The 22,251-nt window shown below is 45.8% G+C and overlaps 2 protein-coding genes and 1 long non-coding RNA gene across 10 annotated transcripts; 1 reads left to right on the top strand and 2 right to left on the bottom strand.

The window, feature by feature from the left end:
- The first annotated feature begins 2,423 nt into the window (after positions 1-2,423).
- On the top strand, positions 2,424-3,442 carry LOC120691394. Its single transcript, XR_005682214.1, has 3 exons — positions 2,424-2,736; positions 2,825-2,908; positions 2,989-3,442. It is a non-coding gene; the product is annotated as an uncharacterized LOC120691394 (long non-coding RNA).
- Positions 3,443-3,908: 466 nt separating this feature from the next.
- Positions 3,909-11,579, bottom strand: LOC120691392. Of its 6 annotated transcripts, none has more exons than XR_005682213.1 (10): positions 9,539-11,579; positions 9,131-9,455; positions 8,617-8,700; positions 8,225-8,329; positions 7,077-7,320; positions 5,857-5,935; positions 5,734-5,742; positions 4,948-5,132; positions 4,783-4,869; positions 3,909-4,243 (listed from the first exon to the last, which is right to left on the bottom strand). XR_005682213.1 is itself a non-coding variant. In XM_039974446.1 (10 exons), the coding sequence occupies exons 1-10, from the start codon at positions 11,063-11,065 to the stop codon at positions 4,127-4,129; spliced, it is 2,766 nt and encodes a 921-aa protein (XP_039830380.1). In that variant the 5' UTR covers positions 11,066-11,579; the 3' UTR covers positions 3,909-4,126. The 6 variants fall into 6 exon arrangements, 5 of the variants coding, with proteins under 5 accessions (XP_039830380.1, XP_039830382.1, XP_039830381.1 ...); XM_039974446.1 differs by having other exon boundaries at positions 5,734-5,746; XM_039974448.1 differs by having other exon boundaries at positions 4,783-4,841; positions 5,734-5,746.
- Positions 11,580-12,343: 764 nt separating this feature from the next.
- On the bottom strand, positions 12,344-15,701 carry LOC120691985. 3 transcript variants are annotated; one of them, XM_039975201.1, is made up of 7 exons: positions 15,402-15,618; positions 15,273-15,336; positions 14,879-15,166; positions 13,578-14,323; positions 13,236-13,486; positions 12,683-12,704; positions 12,344-12,615 (listed from the first exon to the last, which is right to left on the bottom strand). In XM_039975201.1, exons 4-7 carry the CDS (start codon positions 14,267-14,269, stop codon positions 12,471-12,473), a joined length of 1,110 nt encoding a protein of 369 aa, XP_039831135.1. In that variant the 5' UTR covers positions 14,270-14,323; positions 14,879-15,166; positions 15,273-15,336; positions 15,402-15,618; the 3' UTR covers positions 12,344-12,470. The 3 variants fall into 3 exon arrangements, with proteins under 3 accessions (XP_039831135.1, XP_039831133.1, XP_039831134.1); XM_039975199.1 differs by having other exon boundaries at positions 13,578-15,166; positions 15,402-15,701; XM_039975200.1 differs by lacking the exon at positions 12,683-12,704 and having other exon boundaries at positions 13,398-13,486; positions 13,578-15,166; positions 15,402-15,701.
- Positions 15,702-22,251: the final 6,550 nt, after the last annotated feature.

Here is a 22,251-nt window from a genome sequence, read left to right as displayed (position 1 = left end):
ATCGAGAACTATTAAACATAGCATTTCTATCGTCCTATACATGCTAGTATAACTCAGGGAAACCTAGGGATCATACAACTAGGGTTCCACTCAATTCCTGAAACGTAATGCACAAGTAATAAATACATATATAGGTATCATAATTTCAAATAATAGGATGTGCACCGGGGCTTGCCTGGGATTAACACTAAGTCAGTGTTAGTTAGATGATACTCGCTTGGCGATCATCTGCCTTCGGTCATGCACATTGGAATCCATCCATCCATCTTCTAGATGTATCCACCATTCACCGTTTTGTGGTTCGGTTCCGTCAGCACGTGCTTCTCATCCACGCGTTATACATTTAGCGTACCTAAATGATATGCAACGATACGAGTGCATGAATATAAGAAAAACAACACATGATGCAATGCAATGCAACGCGACTAATAGAAAAGATATGACTGGACAATTATTTACCGAGTAAACATAACAAACGAGCTCACAAGGCAAATGGGTTGGGGCTGCAATACAAGAATTCATTCAATTTATTTTAGCCTGAAGTGTTTTCTTCAAAAAGTATTACTAAACTTGCTTAGAATGACAAAGCAAATACATAGAGCAAGACGCGTAACTAGAGATTTTTATTCAACTAAAAAGCACATAAGACCAAGTGGCATGAAAGTAACCCACAATCTGATCTTAGGAATTAACTTCAATTATGCAAAATTAATATGAATTATTGAAATTAAACCTGCAGAGAAAGATTGCCTAACAACAAGTATAACAGGAAAGCTATGGCTAGCAACTAATCAAAAACAGAAACACAACTTATAGCTTTAAACTTGTAACCAAATTTTACCAACATGATATGCTACTGAGAAGGAGTGTAAAAATAATTAACCAGCATTTATTGATAACATAAAGTATTTATTTTATCCTCAACAAGACAAACTGAACAAAAATAGATTTACACACATGTGTATAGCTTCCGGACATGAAATTTTTACAGTGAACTAAGCATGCAAAGAATAATCTACTGCAGAAATTTTATGATTTTTCAACATCCATAACTGTAGATAATAAATAAATAAGCTGAAACAAGCATTAACTATGATTAAATCAATACATCACAGAAAAATTATACAAACAGCAGGTTAAATATTTTTTCTAAGTTCTACATGCCCAATCAAAGCTAATCCAACTGGTTTTACATTTTTACCATTTTTCTACTATTTACTATGCATTTTCAAAGCTTGCAACCACTTAAACTAACATTTAAACTAGAGCAAAAACTATTTAGAAACTGAAGATCAACCGGTAAGGAAAGTTGTAGATCTTAGGACAAGGAATCCATCAAATTTTATTTTGTATTTTTCTGATTTTTCTATGATTTACTATGATTTTTCAAAGTTTCAGCTAATTATTGCAAAACAACCCTTCGCAGCACTATTCACCTGAGTCATGGACTTCGCAGAAAACCCCCTGAACTTGTTTAAATTCTTGCTCGAGGTCCCTGGTCGCGAAACAGAGCAGAGGCGCTTGGGAAAACGCCGATTCCGGCGATGGGGTGGCTTGCCGGCGGCGAGGGAGGGGTGAGGGAGCATGAGGGACACGAGAGCTACCTGTGAGTGGTCTCGGTTGATGCCGGGGTGGCCGGAGGAGGGCCGGCGACGGGAGCAGTACTCCAGACGGCGATGGTGACGGCGTGTGGTGGCCCTCCGGTGAGTGGCCGGCGACAGGGCGGCCATGGGAGGGTTCAGCAGGCCGGCGACAGCACTGTTGGTAAGTTCACCCTCACCGAGTTTCCCTATCAGTATTTTAGCTTATGCAAATTTATGTACAAAAATGTTACACGGTTGGGATTGGAGAAAAAATTGTGGAATTATTTTGATGGGATAAACTTCTTGGTATTACTAGCTACTATCGGTCTATCAAATTTGTTAACGCTACTTTCTAGGTTGCTTTGATGAGATTATTTTGATGATCTCAGCCAGTTGCTTAATTTCACACCCCGTCAAAAGGAACTTATTACTGAATCTGTAGGGTTTGGGTGGGTTCGTTTTGACATTGCAGTTCAAGTTCGATCTCTTGACAAAAAAAAATGCTTGTGGCTGTTGATGCGCAAGGTCGTCGACGACAACACTTCACTACATGAGATGATTTTTGGAGCATGGTAATATTATCATGGTGAAACTGAAGAGCTACTTCTACTTAGAAACCAAGTTTTGAGTGCTACAAGAGAGGACGGAGGAGGCAAACACACAAGCAGTAAAAGAAAAAAAAATAGAGAGCAGTAAGCAGTGACAACTGACCTCCATGAAAGTGACTTCGTGAGAGGGAACACGTTGCGACTGTAGCTGCAAGCCTGCAATAGCCACAACCTTCATAACCCAAACGCTCCTCATCAGCTATGCTGGTTGGGTTTGCATGCTACACGTTGCGACTGCAGCTGCAAGCCTGCAATAGCCACTGCCAGCGCTACCGACTGAGCTAGAGCTCGTCCGCTCGTTGCATGCATCTAGCTATACACTGGCACTGCCCGCACGCCAACTCGATGTGCATGATTGACGAACAAATGCACGTACATTGCGAGGGCCTATAAAAACGCGAGTTGCATACACGCACTCAATTCTTAACTTTTTCTCTCTGAACCCAGGTGATCGAGTTGCATACGCTCAACTCTTGCTCTTTTCTCTGTGAACCCATCCTCCCATAATTTGATGGATTCGGGCTCATCCTCGCGCGGCGGTGACGGTACGTGATTTTTTAGTCTTAACTGATCTTTTTGTTTTTGACACATTCTCAACTGATCCAACTGACACGCAAAACTTATAATCCTCAGACAAGAAGCCGTCGGGCCAAGGTGGGCTCGGTTGTTTCAATCTTATTAATAAGCAGGGTTCGAAAAACAAAGACAAACCGATAGGTATATATCTTTTTAAAAATGTTTGCTGCAGTGATCTATGACACATGTTTTTGTTATCTTTAATTGATTTTTTTCCCCAGAACGAGCACCTGAGGCTGTGCGTCTCGATGTCACGGATCGTAGGCGCGGTTCCAACCATAACTATCCACCCATGGGCTCGGACTACCTTCACCACCCGGATGATAGCATCACTGGGTTACCGGAGTTTACTGGGATCCCAAACCCGCCGATGGCGAAAGCCCCAGAATTTCAGGGTCCAAGGAGCGCTGGGAACTCCTGAACAAACCTGCAAGATAAATTGGCAGTCTGAGATCCCTTTGCACGGATATGTATTGTACTAATTATTTAATTACCATGCATTTTCCAGTGTTTTAGTATGCGTTCCCGCTTCTATTAAGTACCTCGTCATCATTTATTGTATTGGCTATTTTAGTATTTTTCTATAACTTTCTCAGTATATGCCCTTGCGTTTCTACCTATTGTAGGCGCTATATATGCACAAAGCCATTTCATTTGCCATTAATTTGTTGTGAACTACTCTTTTTCATTGGATTATGCTAAAGGAGCTCCACACGTGAAAATTCGCCATTGGATATTTGGTGATCTTGTCTAACAACCGAGACCACCAACTTGTGAAACAAGTTTCCACCAGATTATTCACGTCAGAAATCAGACTCGTACAGTGATTAATTAGGCCTAGGGTTTATTTTCCCCCAAAATTTTATCACCAATTACACACTGTTAGCCCCCGACTCGCACAAATGGTATTCAATTTGCAGAATTGATTGCGCATAAGCAAGTAGGAGGGGAATCGAACGAATTGCAGATTCGTCAGAGCAGAAAACCCAAATTCGAAACAAATCCACAAAATCCTGAGCAAACCCTAACCCTAAAGAGAGGGTTAGGGGCTTTCCACTGTCGGTTGCCGCGTGTGGCATGTAGATCCGCTGCGCAATGTCGTCGACAAGGGTACGGAATCCACAAAATCCTGAGCAAACCCTAACCCTAAAGCTTGTTTTGTAGTAATTAAGGACTTTGAAATCGCATTGAGTGTGCGTGACTTAGATTCTCGTAAAGGAGTACTAACTTGTACCAATTGGAATAAGCTAACACCAACCAACCATAACAAAAGCTCCTCTAGTCTAGTTGGTTAGAGGGGCTGAAGTATGGACGTATGGTCGCACCAGTACCCAAGTTCGATTCCTTGTTGGAGCAGATTTATGGGGCTGGTTTTAGAAAAAATCCCCTTAGTTTTTTGTTAACACCAACCATAATGGTGAAAAGACCAAGCCCTTTCAACCAAGTAAATTCATCATGGAAATAAAATACAGCAACCTGCAAGATCAAGGTAAAAGGATCATTTATAAAAGCTATCAGAAACCAAAATTTATATTATTCTATGGAGCCTAGGAATAACATACAGACTACTTCCTAATATTCATTTGGGGTTACCAAGCTTCATGCTCGTACTGGCAGTGGCAAACAAGCAATATGTTTAGTGTTTCAGTGACTCAGTTGATACTTAATAGCTTCCTTCTAATATTGTATGCCAAAGATAGATACTTGTTGGATTTTTCTTTTACTATTGGATGATTGATTTGTAATAGACAAACATATGGACCAACTCCACTTTTTGTCGTTCAAGACAAGGTAGATTCTCTATGCCACTCAATTCTCAACCATCTGTATCGTTCTGATTTTTTTCAGTGAAGTTAATTGTTTGTCGTTCATGGTTCATAGAAGTACATGCAAAAATAATTGGTAAACTAGGGAGATAATTCTTCATAAGCGGTTCATGAAATCCAAATCCACTGCAAGTGCAAGAAAATAAATAAAAGAAAATGATTTAGAAAGGATCGTGTTTTCAATATTACCAAAATGGTTGCAGCTTCTTTTACTACCCCAGCTATCGTCACAGTGATGGCACTTGTTGCTGAAATAAGTATATACTTTGTTAACACCTGCAGTCAGAATTTAAAGATCATGAAATGTCTGATAAGTACTAAAAGCTTTGTCCCAAATCATATAACACTCGTTACCATGAAAAAGGCCAAGGATCCTCCGATAAGCATGAGTAAGCAACTGCGCATGACATGCCAAGGGTTATCGAAATATGAATTCTTCTGAAAATCACTCCAAGGTTCCAGTAATAGAGACAGTATCATGGTGGCTATGGCCATCACTGGTGTAACATGGGTCATCATGGTAATTGGGTTTTCCAGGCCTGCAAAAGGAAGATAGTTCATGAACTCCTAGAAGTCAAATCATGATTCTCAAGTAAATTAATTGTTGTCCCACTTTTATCCAAGCTTAGGACACAATCTAGAGACAGAGATACTAAGCCAAATGGAATGGTTCAAGCAGAAACGGGCTCATGTGTGTGAAGTGTTGTTCATGAATCATGATGATCCAGAAGCTGAAGATCAACAGAATCTGATGCTGTATAACGAATAGAGCTCTCATCTAATTCGTATGGACCTAACTTTAGAACTCCACCTCTCACTTAGTGGCAGTGGCGGACCTACGGCTGGGTGCTTACTGCATGCTGCTAATCCTGTTTTCTCTTTTGGAGATAACTGCACTTGTATGTTTGTGTAAACTTGTTATCTGTTGCAATGTTCACCCAGGCTCTACAAAAGTTCTAGGTCCGCCATTGCTTAGTGGAGAAGCAAGAACCAGGCCATACTGGGTTAGTAAAAGGTTTTATTGTTACACATAAAATAAATCAATTGAATAATCAGATATGTAGAAGAATTAGCACGTCTGCACGAAATACTCTTCTACTGTTGGAATTGATATTCAAGAATAAAGCAAAGCTTACATACCATAAGCATCTTTCTTGATATGTCAAGATCCACATGAAACATGCAGAAAAGAAATCATTAGCACACGGGCATTAAAGAAACATAAGAGTGAAATAACTGTATAAAATCAGCCAATATATTCACCTGTAACAGAATCTGAGTCATGGACCAGCGAAATCCTGGCATAACAGCAGCAAGCATCACAAAAATGAAGCCCTTGCAACTGATGGAAATAATATTGTCAATCAGAAAAGAAAAATCCAATTATTTTTGTGGCATTGATTGACAAAGGAACTGCACATTAGAATGCAACAGTTAACAGGGTGGCTGATAAGAAAAAACAACCAATTACTAAATTCAAGCTTACTGCAATGTGAACTCGACTTGATGTGGAGCAGACTATTAAAAAAACAGATCGTCTGGAAAACTACTTTGGCTCAGTAGTAGATCTAACTGCTTAGAAGGACAATCCATTCCACCTAGGACTCTAGGAGGCAGTGAACTCCCCACCAACTAAAATATTCCATCAGAGAAACCTATAAGGCTGTAGAGAATTATACAAAGTCCCTAAATAACTTCGTCATCCAGAAGGAAAATCCTAGAAATGTGTAGCCAGTGGTGAAACTGCAGAATACCATAACTCCCAGTTCTGCATCTAACTATAAAAGCTGCCAATGATGGACCATGTATTTTATTATTTTTATGAATAGCAACAGCTGCATTTTGACCTTCTAGGTCAAAGAAAAGTTTTTTATCCTCACAAGCAGATGAAGTGAAATTGAATCACATCACGTTGTCAAATGATATATCATGCTCTTATTGTGGTACACTTGCCGAAGAGAAAATAACAGAAGGCATAATTGGTACTACAAACCAAACTGGAAATAAGGAATTTCTTTGATTAAGAAGAATACAATATCAACAGAGGATGTGGATTCCTGCAATGTTGTGTGGATGTCAACTTTGCAAGGAAAATAAACTTTAAAATTACACAGGTAATTGACCCGTTTCTGCAACTGCTGCAACAGCACCTACCACCGAGTATCATTGACAACGGAACTGAAGTATAGGGGTCACCAACAGCACAGTTTATCCGAATGTGAAAACTGCATGCTTAAAACATGGACGTGAAAACACCACCAACAGTACTAATATGTTTAGCTGTCAAACATGACTTCTGATGCTGCTACATTGCTACCTTGCCGATGTTAAACAGCATAGTTTAACGTTCACTTGCAGATGCTTGCGCCTAACGGTTCAGGATGAAGACCATCTTGACAGAATATATGAAGTGCTTTTCACACAAGCACAAATGTCAATGGCATCGTCTGGTTTCACGCCACTTGTGCCACACCACTACTTACCCCCTCCTCAGCTTCGGCAGCCTATATCCATCCGCGGCGGTAGCGTCAGCGTCCACCCAGTAGTTGAAGTAGATGGTCTCTTCTTGAGACCCATACACCCAATCTACCACCTCTTTTTTTATGAGCCGGTTATTGGTGTAAAGACCTCCACCACTGAGCTTCTTAAAATCATCACGCCCACAAAAACTCTTTGCAATTGGATGCAAAATCTTGCTCCCTCCAAACTCACAGTAAATGCAGCGAGCTTGCAGTACATACAAAAAGCACTGTCAGTGGCAGCAGGATCCTAGATAGTTTTGCTAAGTTCTCGATTGACAAAATGAGGATGTCATCATATTCTTTAAATAGACATATCTAATATCGAACAATCTGGGGAATTAGATATTGCTTTCGAAACATAAAGAAGTACACTAAATCACTGCTTAGGTTCAGAGTATAACAAAATTAGCATGATATTCCAATTAAGTTAAATACCAGACTACCACTCAGATTATTTTATAACATTCAGCCACACATCCATACCTTCAATGTTAAGATATGCTGATGTATCAAAAGCTAACAAAGCTAATGATTTCACAAACTAATTATCTACAGATAGATTGAACTTAAAATGAGCTGTCAGTTCCTTATGAAACCAGCTTGTCTTCTCAAATGCTTCAACTACAACGGATGGGCAAGTTCTGTCAGATTCATGTAATCTTATGTTGCTGCTACAGCATCCATAATACTTGAGCAAGCCATATATTCAATGCAAGCATCCTTGAGCATGATCTACATACTCCCTCCAGTCACTTTTAAGCAATGTTTGGGGGCTCACTTCACAGACTCAGATACAATTATTATCTCACAATAGTAACCATGCACCCTCCATTAACTTTAAAGCACGCTACCTCTATGCTGGACTGCGCATGCAGGTGTAGCAACAAATGCAGGCATATATTAAGAAGGGGTACCATTGGAGAAAACTGTGATGAAGTCTCAAAACATCATTTTTTCCTTTAACTTTAGTCTCTAAAAAATTCAAACAGCAGGAAAATCTGACTGGAAGGAGTATTTATATGAGCAGGAATTGATGTTTCCATTCTCATCTTCCAGATCTACTTGACGAGAAATTAAATAAACATGGAAATCATAAGACTAGAACATACCAGCCTCTGGGCGGATACCAGGACCTCGACGCATACCAGTATCTGGATGGATACCAGGACCTCGACGCATACCAGCATCTGGCGCCCCTGGACGGATACCATCCCCTGAACACAAAGCTTGTAAATGGGGTTGCTTGGACTATGCTATTATGAATAATATTTTTTTTCTTTCTAGGACATGGTTTTTCTAGTTTTTTATATGGAAACAGTCTTTCACGTTTTTTTGTATGTGCATACAGTCTTTCACATTGAAATAAACTCATATTTCTACAATCTCAATTTGTATTTACTTGAATGATGCTACAAATCACAATCAATGTGAGTAATTCAATTCCATAGTTGAATAAAAACGAGGAGCTAGAGATTATAGGGACATGAGAAAAGGACAGTACCAGCATCTGGTCCGGACTCTGAACGGATACCAGCCCCTGGACGCATACCAGCATCTGCATCAGCCTCTGTGTGGATACCAGCCCCTGGACACAAAGATTTACATGGCTTTGCTTAGACTCTCGATTACTTGAATTATGCAACAAATCACAATCAAAGTGATTCCATAATTGAATAAAAACGATGAGCCAACGATTATAGGGAAATGAGAAAAGGTCAACACCAGCATCTGTCCCGTACTCTGGATGTTTAAGGGCCCCTGGACAGAAAGGTTGAAAATGGCTTTGCTTAGACTATGCTATTTCTGAATAACAAATTTTGTTTCATAGAAGATCTTGGTCCCTTATTTATAGTTCTTGCATTAATCGGTCTGGAATTAGGTGTAGCTATATCACAAGCTCATGCTCAAATTGTATTTATAACTGAATGATGCTAAAAAAACTAGATTAAAACGAGTATAATTCTATAATGGAATAAAAATCAAGAAGTCGAAGATTATATAGGCAAGGTCAATACCAGCATCTGGCTGCACACCAGTCTCTGGACGCGTACCAACACCTGGCCTGGACTCTGGACGCGTACCAGCCATCGTACAGATACCAGCATCTGGCTGCAGTAGCACAGGGATACACCAAGAATTGCTGGTGCAATGATTACTGCATTCAGCAAAGAAAAGTGTTGCAGAAGAAGAGCCTTCACGAGTTGCCAGGAAATTGATGTGAGAGTAATTGTATTTGTAAGGGGTCCGAGGATTGTGGCATTTGATACTCCGGTCCAAGCTAAACTCCCGGTCAACAAGCTCATTAACACCACAGATAACATGAAGACTATACTTGGATACCTTTAACCACGAGGAAAAAGAGTGTTAGATACTTGGATTAGAATCTGAGAAAGCAATAAAAGTGAGTAGTTGAAGAAACCAACCGCGGTCTCGTTGTACTTGTCCAAGACTGCTCTCACCATGCTGTTGACTCGCTCATGCTTGCCCCAGAACATATTCTTGCATACAGAAGCCTGGACGTAGACCCTCTTGCTTACCTGTTTATGCTCCAGCTCCTGTTGCGGTCGGGGTGACGTGCCAACAGAGGATGGACACTTGAGAAGGATCAAAAGGCACTCAAATTTCTCTTTAGGGATTGTTTGACCATCGTGCACAGACAACATCTCTGAGATAACCATGAGATTACGCACAGAATCTGGTATTCCAAGAAAATCTTTCTGCAATAGTGGGCTTGGGTGGAACGCAGCGGTGGCTGCAGCAACATACGCTTCAGTGAGAGTGGCGTGTGGCTTGGTATGTTCAGCGTCTTTGCGCAGCATACGAGAGGTTGTGGTGCATCCAGTTTGCAGTAAGGGATCAGCAAAAGACAACTCAGCCCGTGCGTCCAGCAAGCGCTGCAAGGCTTGGTCAGGTGTGAGGTTTGGGTAGCGGCTGCGAAGGAAGGATACAAGGCCATAGAGTGATTGGGCCGTGATGCGCCACAGGCAGTTGGTGCTGATCATGTTTAGTGGCTGTACTTCTCTTGCTGGGAAGGTTTGATCATACCAGATGGTGTTGACGATGATGTTGGAGACTGGGTCCAGCGGGCCATAGCAGTGGCCACCCATGAGCAAGCTGCGGTGATAGCAATCAGTCAGCTCCTTCTTCGGTAGAGCCCCCAGCGCCTTCAGATAGAATCCGTGGATCATGGAAAGGAGCAGGCGCTTCATGGTTGCTCGGACAGGAGGAAGCCGAGGAAGCCCCCCTTTCCAAGATGAAAGGCGATCCCTGGCTAGTTCCCAAGAAGTCCCATCAGCCAGGCAAAGATCTGTCGAGGACCCATCAAGCACGCTCATTCTGCGGGCCAGCTCAAAAATCAACCCTTGATTGTCGTCGCATGGTACGGCCAACTTGGCAAACTCCTGTGGGCAAAGTGAAACCAGCTTCCACCCTCGCATGAAACGCTGCGGATCTGGGTGCTGGGCGGCAACCGCTGCGGATCTGAGGGCGATCTCGAGTCCTGTCTCGGTGATGAAGGACTCTCTGGTCAGCCCGCGCCTGTCGATGATGATGAGGGCGGCGACAAGGGGGTCTCCGTCGGCAGCGGAGAGATATGCCAGGGCCTCCGCGTCGGGGAGATAGGGGAAGAGGCAGGTGAGGAAGGCGATGAGGCCGTCGAGAGACCGCTGGATCATGCCCCCAGCCTCCTGTCCTTCGGGCAGCAGTTCCGCAGCATCTTTGCAGATGAGGAAGTTGACGATGATATTGGTGGCAGGAGCCAGGAGACCGACGCAGGAGCAGCAGCCGTTGCGCGACGCGTGCTTAGGCAGCTTCAACCGGCTGTAGATCTTCTCGATCTTGGCAAGAACTGATTCAATCTCATATTTGCTCCTGGCAAAGTGGAATCCGTCCTTAAGGTCGCTCGGTTCACAGATGCAGATGTTGCCGCCGCCGCCACGGGAGGTGAACATGGAGGCGGCCCGGTGGGATCGCCGGAACGGTAGGGTAGAAAGACGGGTATTAGGGTTAGACACCGAATCGATGCAGATTTAGGGATCTGAGGTGGGGAGGGGGGTTGGGGATAGGTGGAGATATTTGGAAAGCTAAAGACGGTGAGTACGATTGGGACTCTTGCTTTGTCTCGCCTCGCCTTGCTAAGAGCCACCGAGGAGGGGCTTCCGGACGGAGGGGAGGCCGGAGGCGGGGCGGCGCGTCCAGATCTGGCCGGAGGCGGGCGACGGCGGGCGGCGAGGGGTATCTGGCTGGAGGTGAGAAGGGCTGGCTAGAGAGCGTAGAGCGCGGCGCTGGTGGAGGACGGAGAGCGCGATGCCGGTGGTCGGTGGAGGATGGAGCGCGACCAGAGGACGGTGGTCGGTCCTCGGGGCGGCGGCCCGCGCCGGCGGCGAAGCTCGCCCACACTGGAGTGCGCTGGGTTAGGATCGTGCACTGGAGTAGGACCGTGCGCCGGAGCGCCGGAGCGTTAGGATTTTGCACCACGCCAGTGAACAGTGACACTTTCACCGTTTATTACGGTTATCGGTGTCAAACAAAATCAACTCCAAAATCCCTGTGCTAATGACTCTGAAGAATCTAGCGAGGCCTTCGACGCACGAATAGATGATGGTACTGTAGCATTACTGTAGCAAACATCGATTAATTACCATTGTTAGATTCATCGCGAAAAGTTACAACCATCCCTAAAAAAATTTTACAAATAGACTTCATTCAGTCCTTCATACGAGAAAGATTCGTCGCGAAAAATTACAACCATCCCTAAAAAAATTTTACAAATAGACTTCATTCAGTCCTTCATACGGGAAAGATTCTCTTCTAACGCCACGATTCTAACGCACATCCAAACTGGGCCAAGCTGGCTATGGCGAGAAAATTAGGATTTTGGCAGGAGTGGGTTTCGACGGATTGCCATCAAATTTGTAGACTTTGCTGATTGTCTTAATGAACCTTCACGGATGCCATTTCGGCTTATTTGACCATATTACAAAGTCTGCAGCTCATTTTTATGACTTGAGTGGACCATTTTGCCCCTTACCTCATATCTCTTAGCTGCTCCTCCGTTAACAGGCCGTTTGGCCTCCTCCCTGCGCTAGGTGCCAGGGTGCAGACCGCACTCTCCTGAACCCCATGGACAAGAAAAAAATGCAGTACGGCTACAGAGCAAATTAATGCATAGACAAGCAAATAAAAAATTCAGCATGGCTGCTGACCAAATTAATTCATACACAAGCAAATAAAAATTCAGCATGACCACAGAACAACTTGATACATACGTAGGTCATAGACAATACATTAGTTCACATCTCAGTTCATACATAGCCAAATCTCATCTCAGTTCATACATAGTCATTACATCTCAGTTCATACATAACTTATAGTAGTACAGTCTCTGTTCGGGTTCAGCTTCTTTGGAGTCAATTTCTTTGTTACTCCTTTCTTTTTTGATTTTGGAGCCCGCTTTGCTGGGGATGAACTTGTACCTTCTCCAAGTAGGAAAGCAAGGCGGCTGCATTCATTGGAGAAAAAAATCAGGACAAAGCATATACAGAATAAACTCAACCCAAAGAATTTACTTTCTAGTAACTCTGTCTGGACTTGTTGGGAAAAAGTCTATATCACCCCCTCAACTATGGGGTTGGTCTACATAACCCCCCAAACTATGAAATCGTCTATATCACCCCCTAAAAATTCCAAAACCGGTCAAATTACCCCCTAAATCAGTTTTGAAAAATCATAGTAAATCACAGAAAAATCATAAAATAGAAAATCAAATTGTGTTAGACTCCAAATGAGTAGATCTACACAATGAACATATAATATGGTATGCTTTAGTACAATTTTTATAGCTATGAAGAAAAACATAGATCTAAAGCTACAGCAAAAAAAATTGTACTAAAGCATACCATATTATATGTTCATTGTGTAGATCTACTCATTTGGAGTCTAACACAATTTGATTTTCTATTTTATGATTTTTCTGTGATTTACTATGATTTTTCAAAACTGATTTAGGGGGTAATTTGACCGGTTTTGGAAAGTTCAGGGGGTGATATAGACGATTTCATAGTTTGGAGGGTTATGTAGACCAACCCCATAGTTGAGGGGGTGATATAGACTTTTTCCGACTTGTTGCAAGAATAGTTGCCTTAGCTGTGGCAATATTTTCTGGGGGCTGGACAACAACATTTTCATAGTGGACAGCAGTAGCAGTAGCATTTTCAGAGTGGACAACAACATTTTCTAGGGGCTGGACAGCAGCATTCTCTTCTTGGACAACTACATTTTCACCTTGTACAGGAGGATTTGCAGCAGCCTTCTTTGATTTCTTATTACCATTCTTCCCATACTTGGTTGTATTTGTCCTAGGTTTCCTTTTCCTGCAGGTTGTAGCAAATAAACAATAATAAGTAACAATAAATAAACAATAAGTAACAAGATTTGCAGCAGCTTTCTTTGATTTCTCATTACCTTTTCTTTGTCCCATTTAGGCGGCACTTGTAGCTTGTTTCTCCATGACCCAATTCTCCACATCCCTTGCACTGTCTTTTGCCTCTTATCATTTGCCTTTTACCTTCAGCAGCTTGCACGGCCTCCTCATCAGCAGCTTGCATGGCCTCCTCCTCAGCAGCTTTATCAGCCTCATTGGCAGCCTCTTTCACGGCCTTTTTTCCTTTGCCACCACTTCCTCCTTCAACACAACCTTTTATCCGCAACTTCCTATTCCTTCCTGCACCCTTTTTGTCACACGGGGCCTGAACTCTAAATGGAAGTTCCACATGTGGCCATTGGCTTTTATCTGGGAGTGGCTCTATCAATCTCTTGTATGCATTTCTGAATTTTTCAACCGAATAGTAATCATGCACGAAGTCCTCCAGATCCACATCTACACTTTGTTGGGCTGTAATCAAAGCCAAAGCATGCTGGCATGGCTTCCCAGTGTGTTGCCACTCAAGACAGGAGCACTGACGGAGATAAGTCTTCACTACATGTCTGTTATGCATACTATTAATTTCCCATATCTCTGCAGCAAAACTATCAGAGCTGATAACTGTCAAGTGACCCAAGCCCCTGGTTCTCATTTTTAGTGTACGTATGACTGCAGGTAAAATTCTCCCATTAAGCTTTTGACCAATTTTTCTTCTCTTCCTCCACAATACCATTACCTTCTCTCTAATTTTATCAGCAAGCTCATGTACAGGGAGGTCCTTCCAATCCTTAATCCAATTATTAAAACATTCAGCAAGGTTGTTGGTTATATAATCACACTTGATTTCAGTGTTAAATGCACTTCTCATCCACAACAACTTATGATGCTTTTCAAGCCAATCCATCACATCAGGGCTAGCTTCTCTTACAAAATTGAAGAAGTATTGAAATACTTCAGGTCTATATGCTCTAGCTGCAGGATACATCTTGCAAAAAATATCACCACCAAACCTCTTAATGAAATTCTGCATAAGGTGCCTAAAACACTCTCTATGTTCTGCAAAAGTAAACACAGTTTTCACTGCATTCTCTAGACCTTTGCATGCATCCGTGCAAATAGCAAGAGTAGGAAGGTCTCCTATGGCCTTATGAAGCTGAGTCATGAACCATTCTCAATTATCTGTTGTCTCACCATCTATGAAACCAAATGCAACAGGGTACATCCAGTTGTGCCCATCTAGAGCAGTGGCTGCTGCTAAGTGCCCACACCATCTACCATTCAATGCAGTGGAGTCTATACAAAGATAAGGACTCAAAGCACAAAAGAACCTGTGGAAGTGTACCTGGTTGTAGTGTCAATATCAGGAACTGTACTACCATTGATTGTAGTAGCTTGATCCTCATTTGAAGGAAGACCACCAGCAGCTTCATCCTCTGTTCTCAGTCCCAAAAGAACATAAAGCTGATCCTCATCGATAATTTCTAACCTTCCTTCCCCTTCCTCATCTTGCCTTTCCTCAATCAGTAATTCATCCCAATTAATAGCATGTTCCTGTGGTTGCATTGGATTGCGACTAGTGCTACCACCATCATCTAAAGCTAGTAAACTAAGCTCATGCTCCGCATCGAGTCTAAAAAATAAATCGATTATGACTGAGTTAGAACACTATGTGCATGCAACATAACTACTCGTAGTTGGAAATAATTGAACAACAAAGAAGAAATATAGAATCATACCCAGCAACTAAATCACTCCAATTGCAATCCATAGCACACGCACATTAGAGAAACTCTTGTACTCCTGTCAAAACCCTAATTAACACTCTGCAGAAATCAATCCACACTTTGGGTATTTCAAAGTCTCACCTCAGATCTGGGAGCGGCTCAGCAGAGGTCCCTCGGGGGCGCAGCAGAGGTCCTTGGGGGCGGCGCAGCAGAGGTCCTTTGGGGGGGGGGGGGGGGGGCGCAGGTAGCCCTGCTGGTGGCCGGCGCAGGCAGCCCTGCGTGCGGCACGCGCCCACGACGGGCTCAGGGCGCCGGCCTAGTGCGCCGGGCGGAGGCGGGGGCCCGGCCTCGGGGCGACAGGCGGAGGCAGGCGGCGGCGCCGCCTGTGTGCCCGTCGAGATGCAGAAGAGAGGCGCACAAGGGAGTAACAGGAGAAGAGAGGTCCGCCCGTGACCAGATTGCAGCGATAAGAGATATGGGAGGCAGGGGTATAACTGTCCATTCAGGTTTTAAAAAAAGCTATAGAATTTGCAAAACTGTCAAATGAGCCGAAATGGCATTCTAGCGTGAAGGACACACTTCATAAGAGCATTCTAGCGAAGCCCACAAATTTGATGGCAATCCAGCGAAACCCACTTCTCATAAGGGCAAAATCCCAATTTTCTCGGGCACGGCGGACACCTCACCTATATTCGTCGTCACTGCCCTCACTTCGCAAGCCTCACGTCTTTAGGGATCAAATTCGCAGGCCTTTCAAAATGAAGGTGTAACATCCCGAAAATTTACCAAGATAAATCACACGCTAAAAATAATTTTCAAAATTTCCTTTCATCGTTGAGCTCAAATCATTCCTAAACCCCTTTTTCGTCCGAGCCCCTAATCCTTTGAAATCCTTTCCAGCGATCCGCCGTCCCGACACCCGCACCAGTCACCGTCTCATTTCTCTGTCCTCCTCGTTCCACGTGCGTCGCGACCCGCCGAAGCCGTCGCATGCTCCCGACCATCGCCGCGAATCCCGCCGCCCGCCGCTCTCTCTATCTTTCCTCTCTCTCTTCTTTTTCTTTTTTCTTTTTTTCTCCTTTTTCCCTTTTTCCTTTTCTTCTTTTCTTTTCTCCCTCCTTCTCCCTTCTTCTCCTTCCTTCTCTCTGCTCCCTTCCACGCACGCGCACACCCTTGCTCCCGGCCGCCCCCACGCGCACCACGCGGCCACGACGCCCGCCGCGCCGCTCGCCGCTGTCGTCCCGTCGCCTGTGCCGTCTCGGCGCCCAGAGCCGCGCACAGCGCCCCGCCATCGCCGCCGGCCGCACAGCGCCCTCCCTCCCCTGTCCACGTGCACGCACTGCTCCCACGTGAACCACGCGCCCGGATGCTCGCCGCACCGCCCGTCGTCAAGCACAGCGCCGCCTGCCTCGCTCGCGCCTACCAGAGCCGTCCCGTCACCCTGTGCCGCCTCGCCGTCCGAACCGCCGCTCCGCGACGCTCCGAACGCCATTAATGGCCGCGGGATGCCATTAATGGCGCTGCTGTAAGGATCGATGGACCAAGAGGTGGGGTGAATTGGGCCTTTTTCAAATTTCTAAAACAAAATAAAGTAACCTTAACTTATGCAATACTAGTAAGGCTCAATTCAACAACCGGCTAACTAAACAACCTACACAAGCTATAAAGGATACAACAAAATATAAAGCTAAGCAAGATAGAGCTAAGTTATCATCTCTAGGGTCAAGCACATGAATAAATTGCATGAAAATAAGTGCTCGAATGTAAATAGTGGGCAAGAGACGACCGGATTTTTTTCCCGTGGTGTCGATGTGTTGGCACACACCCCTAATCCACGTTGGAACACTAACTAAGAGTCTTGTCACCTCCCAAGTCACCGAGACGAGGGTGCTCACTAAGAGTCTCTGTTCACCATCCCGGCGTGGTGGAGCTCAAGCCACGTACAATCTTCTTCGGGTTCCCACAATCAACTTGGCAAGCTCCGCAAGAAACACCTCAATCACCAAGATCGCCTAGGTGATGCCAATCACCAAGAGTAACAAGCTAGGGCCTTCACTTGAGCAAGAACCGATCACCAAGAACGGATGCACACAAGCTTCTCTCTACTCAAGTCCTTAGCCTTGCTTCTTGGATGATTGAAAGATCAAATGAGTGGAATGTGAAGCTCAAGGTGGCTCTCAACAATAGAATGAGTGTATGAATGTTACCTAGTGTCAAGAGACTTCAAAATGACCCATTGGAGGGGTCTATATAGGCAGCTCACGCGGATAGAGCCGTTGGAGAAAAGCTGCCAGAAAAGTACGCAACGCCGGTTAATCCGACGGCCCTCCAAAATTCATCGTCGGTTTAACCGATGAATGTAAACTGCCCATTTGAAAAACTGACCATTACAGCTTGGGCAATTTAACCGACGTATCATCGGTTTAACCGGTGAGTGTAGTTGTCCACTGATCAACTGAAAAACCAACTCTCTAGACAACTACACCGACGCTAACTCAAATCCATCGTTCGTTTAACCGGTGAGTATAAGCTTAGAAATCCCTGGAAAACCAACATTCTGGACAACTGCACCGACGTTAACTCAAATCCATCGTCGGTTTAACCGGTGAATTATAAGCTTAGAAATCCCTGGAAAACCAACGTTCTGGACAACTACACCGACGTTAATTTCAAATATCGTCGGTTTAACCGGTGTACTCAGTGTCCATGCTTCAGTGACAGCGTTTAACCGACGTATAGAAAATTAATGTTGTCGGTTAAACCGGTGATAAGACTTTTTCCTGATTTTGTCTGTTTTGATTTGAGTCTTGAATGAAATCCAAATATTCTTGAGATGTGAGTTGAATATCACTTGTTTGAGCTTCCAAGAACCTGAGTGACCAATGTGTGCATCCATTTTTTGATTGACCATGTCCATGCTCAAGTTACTTGGCCTTAACCCCTCTTAATAATGCGATCTCTACAAAACTATAAAATCTATACTAACCTAAGTGTCCTTCTCAACCTTGCGACACTTAGGACTAGAAAGATCCTTAGTCTTGTTATATACTTGAGTTGAATACCAAGATCGTCTTTTTGAATGATCAAATTTAGGGGCCTCTTTAACATATGATCCAATGAGCGATAAGATTTTATTATGCTGCACAAACTCATTAGTCACAATAATGGTTGTCATTAATCACCAAAACATACCTAGAGGGCCTAGATGCTTTCAATCTCCCCCTTTTTGGTGATTGATGACAACACAAATAATAACTTAAACGAGTAAAGCAAGAAAGATTAATGCGCGAAAAGAAACGCACAAAGAGCACGAAGGCTCGAACAGTATCCATAGACATGTCATAAAAGAGCAACATGCACAAGAGTCAAATATACATGTCCATGAACTAGAAGCCAATAAAGATACAACAATCAAGTCCTGGCATCTACGATCACTCTGCTAGCTCTACCCTCCCCCTGACTCCAACTCCTCTATGACTCCCACTAACTCTCTCCCCCTTTGGCATCAAAGCACCAAAAAGGCGAGCTACGGGTCCTGCTGTCGCGGCACGGCGAGGAAGCGGTCCAGGTCGTCGTCGTCGTCGTCAGATGGAGAACCCTCGGTGACGGACGGGAACTGCGGGTCCTAGCTCTCTAGAGGTGTAGCTGTCGTGGAGGCTCTCGTGCTGGCACTGCCTGGGAGAGGATCCGTAGAAGTCGTAAGTGGGTCAGCAGAAGAGGTGTCAGCATCTGAAGTCATGACTGTTGAGGCTGCTGGCTGCGTCAACTGCGGTGGTAGGGACTCCTCTCCTGCTCCTCCCCCTGAAAGTGGTGCCTGTGGTACGACGGGGAGGGCGACTGACTGAACCGCTGACGGTGAGTCCTGAAAAAGCGTAGTCGCTGGCAGTGGCGAAAAGATCTGACGACTGGTAGACCCAAGAAGTGCGGACAACGAGAATGTGGTCTCTGGTGTCGTCGAAGAAGCTGGAGCTGCTATAGAGGCTGGAGCTGGAGTGACTGTAAGTGTAGGTGCTCCCATACCCTGAAGACCTGGCTGCTGCGGGGCTAGTCCGGAGTGAGAGTATAGATGTGTGATCATGCCGAACATAGCCATCATGCCCTGCTGCATCTGCTGGAACTGAGCATCTGTCCTCTGAGTGACTCTGTCAAGTAGGCCGACAAACCGCTCCTCGGATGCGGCACACTCTAGAGCAGCCTCCCTCTGGATGGCAGTGAGCCGGGCCTCTGTCGCGAGCCGGTCCTCTCTCTGCTGACTGACTAGCTGCTGAAGTAGAGAGGTGAGCTCGGACGGCTGAGTCACCTGAGACTCGGAGACAGTAGTGACTGCTGGCTCTCTGGATCCTCCTGTCTCGTGATCGAGAGCAGCTGGTGCAGGAGGGAAGTACTCGTTGTCCTCAGAGGAGTCTGTCTCGATATCTGACCAGTGGATCTCGTCGTCTCCTCCGGGAAGCTGTGCCTCTGCCTCAAGTAGTGCCTCGTCCTCCTAGGCCACTCGGGCCTGAACATCTGCCGATAGCTGTGCCATGGTAGCTCTCTCGGCCTGTCTGCCCCTTCTCCGGTCCTGTGGAGCAGTGGGATGGTAGACAGGGAACCAGGGAGCCTCAACCTGGCGGTAGACAGCACTGATCGGCGAGTCAGCGGGCACGATCATAGAACAAATATAACTGATCCAGTGTGCATAAGTAAACTGGCACACAACACCCATTCCGTCAGTGATCACATCCTCGATCTCAGCCAAAATAAAGTCCACAATGTCGAAAGGCTCATGAGTGAGGATGTGGAGTAGTAGTAGCTGTTGCAGTCCTGTGAACCCCTCTGGGTAGCCACTCCTCGGTAACAAGGTCCTCCGGAGGGCCATGTGAACTGTTTACGCCTCTGGAGTCAGCAAGCTGGGCACTCTGGCATACGAGGCTGGGAAAGGCTGGCGGAAGCACCGAGAGATCGCCTCATGAGAGGGTGCTATCCCGCCAATCAACGCTCTGCGAGGTGGATCTGCGTCCCCGTAGACTCTCTCGTGCAGGGAGACATCGACCAAATCGACTCCAAGGATTCCTGCAATCGTCGCCCTCGACAAGCCAAAGACCTGGCCTCCAAACATGAAATGTACGGCTCTGCGCTCGGGAGCAATCCAGGCTGTGGCATAGAACACTCTTACCCAGTCCTCAATATACCTGTTCTGCTCCATCTCTAGCAGTCTAGGAAGGCCTCTGAAGTGTGAGAAGTGATCTCTAATATCTGCCCCTCCTGCTGCTGTCCTCAGAGAGACCCAGTCAAGCACACGGTGAGGGAAGATCCGGTGGCCCCTCCTCTGTTAGGTCTCGTAGAAACTGGCCTGAAGAAGCGTCCAGAACCTACGGTCAACCCTGCTGTCACGGGTCACGGGGAACCAATCCTCCTTTGCCACGCTCCACCTGAGCCTCTTGACCTTTGCCGCATTTTCCTTGGTCAAGTTCTGGAGCAGCACACCTGGCTCCAGATGCACAACAGTGTCCATACGGAACACTGCGCGCTCGGCCACTAGGGCCTCGGCTCTACGGGCTGCTGCTGCTGTCCTGCGAGGCACCTGTGGCTGGTGACCACCTCGCGTCCTGGGCCCGGTGCGACGCTCGGTCACTGGTGGAGGCTCTGCTGCTGGGGACGTCTGCCGAGTGCGGCCAGAACGTCGTGGAGTCGGTGACCCCTGAGTACTCTGCCCCTGAGACTGCTCTGATTGCGCTGCATCTAAATCTGAGCTATCTGACCCTGCAGCTGCCTCAAACACGGCCCTGATGGCCCTGCCTCTGCCTCTGGCTGGCTGCTCCCGGATCCCGAACGGACGAGCACGGCCTGATGCCTGCTCCTCGGCAGCCTTGGCCACCATCTCGGCCCTCTCGGCCTCCCTCTCTGCACAGGTCCGCTTGCGGACCGGCTTCTCGACCACAATCTCCTTGCCCTTCCTCTTCTCGCGACCCATATCAGTTCAGGCAATTTGTTAAATACCTTGCAAGCACTGTACGAGTGTGTGTGCTGTGGCTGCGTGGTGTGCAGGGCGCTGCTGCTTGGGCGGCGTGAGGTGAGGCAGCGGTGGCTCTGTGTGTGTGTGGCGGCGCGGAGGTGCACGGCGGCGACGGCGCACGGGCGGTGGCGCACGCGGGCGGCGGTGGCGCAGGCTGCGCGTGAGTGGAGCGGCGCGGCAGATGGCGGCGCGCAGGCACACGACGGCATGGGCGTGCGCGAGCGGAGCACGGGCGGCGTGGATGGCGCGAGGTGGTGCGCGGCGTGGTGGCAGCGGCTTGCAGGCGGGCGTGGGCGCGGAGCGAGTGGCGGCGGCGAATGGTTGGGAAACGAACGAGGAAGAGAGGCCGGCGGCGCGGGCAAGAGACATATATGACATGTGGGCCCCGAGATTTTTCTTAACGCCGGTTGATCAGATGCTTAGGTTTAGAACGCCGGTTAAATGCATCGGTTCAGTTCACCCGAGACTTCTGCAAATCTGCATCTGAACACCGGTTGAACCGATGATGTGAAGTTTGAACTCGTCGGTTGAACACTGAAATCATCGGTTGATTGCTAGGTCAGAACTGTGTTATGTTCACAGGTTGATCCGATGCTGTGATATTTGCATACGCCGGTTGAACGCCTAGATTTGACTGAGCTGAGACAGAACTTAGTAATGCCGGTTAAACCAATGGTGTAGGTCCATTAAACGTCAGTTTAACCGGTGAACCCGAAAAACCTTCACTCAGCTCACTCTTCTATGCTAAGTTCAATAAACTTATAAAATTCAACTAAACTCAAGTTAATGGACTTGCATAGGCGACTTTACCCCTCAAAATATTTAGGATAGCATACAAGCTTAATAGTTTTTTTTTCAAACACAAGGAAAAGCCGCAAAGCGAGACAAAGCGCCAAATAAAATGTATGAGCCATGTCATAGGAATATTGAAGATAGAGAGCTTCAAACTCATCATGACATAACTCACTAGGCAATAACGCACCTAACACTTTGCTC

The sequence above is a fragment of the Panicum virgatum genome, chromosome 9N, assembly GCF_016808335.1.
Source record: "Panicum virgatum strain AP13 chromosome 9N, P.virgatum_v5, whole genome shotgun sequence".
In the NCBI taxonomy this organism is placed as follows: domain Eukaryota; kingdom Viridiplantae; phylum Streptophyta; class Magnoliopsida; order Poales; family Poaceae; genus Panicum; species Panicum virgatum.
Note: the sequence above shows the minus strand (reverse complement) of the source record. Positions and strands in the feature narration are given on the sequence as shown.

Excerpts from the sequence above, each read along its gene's own strand:
- LOC120691392 (XM_039974446.1), bottom strand. The coding sequence starts at position 11,065 with ATGTTCACCTCCCGTGGCGGCGGCGGCAACATCTGCATCTGTGAACCG. Across the intron at positions 8,330-8,616 it reads AGAGTCCGGACCAGATGCTG|GGGATGGTATCCGTCCAGGG; the intron begins GTACTGTCCTTT and ends CTTTGTGTTCAG. Across the intron at positions 4,870-4,947 it reads GATCCTTGGCCTTTTTCATG|GTGTTAACAAAGTATATACT; the intron begins GTAACGAGTGTT and ends TTCTGACTGCAG.
- LOC120691985 (XM_039975199.1), bottom strand. The coding sequence starts at position 14,698 with ATGACTCAGCTTCATAAGGCCATAGGAGACCTTCCTACTCTTGCTATT. Across the intron at positions 13,487-13,577 it reads CTAAATGGGACAAAGAAAAG|GAAAAGGAAACCTAGGACAA; the intron begins GTAATGAGAAAT and ends TACAACCTGCAG. Across the intron at positions 12,705-13,235 it reads GGCAACTATTCTTGCAACAA|GTCCAGACAGAGTTACTAGA; the intron begins GTCGGAAAAAGT and ends TTTTCCCAACAA.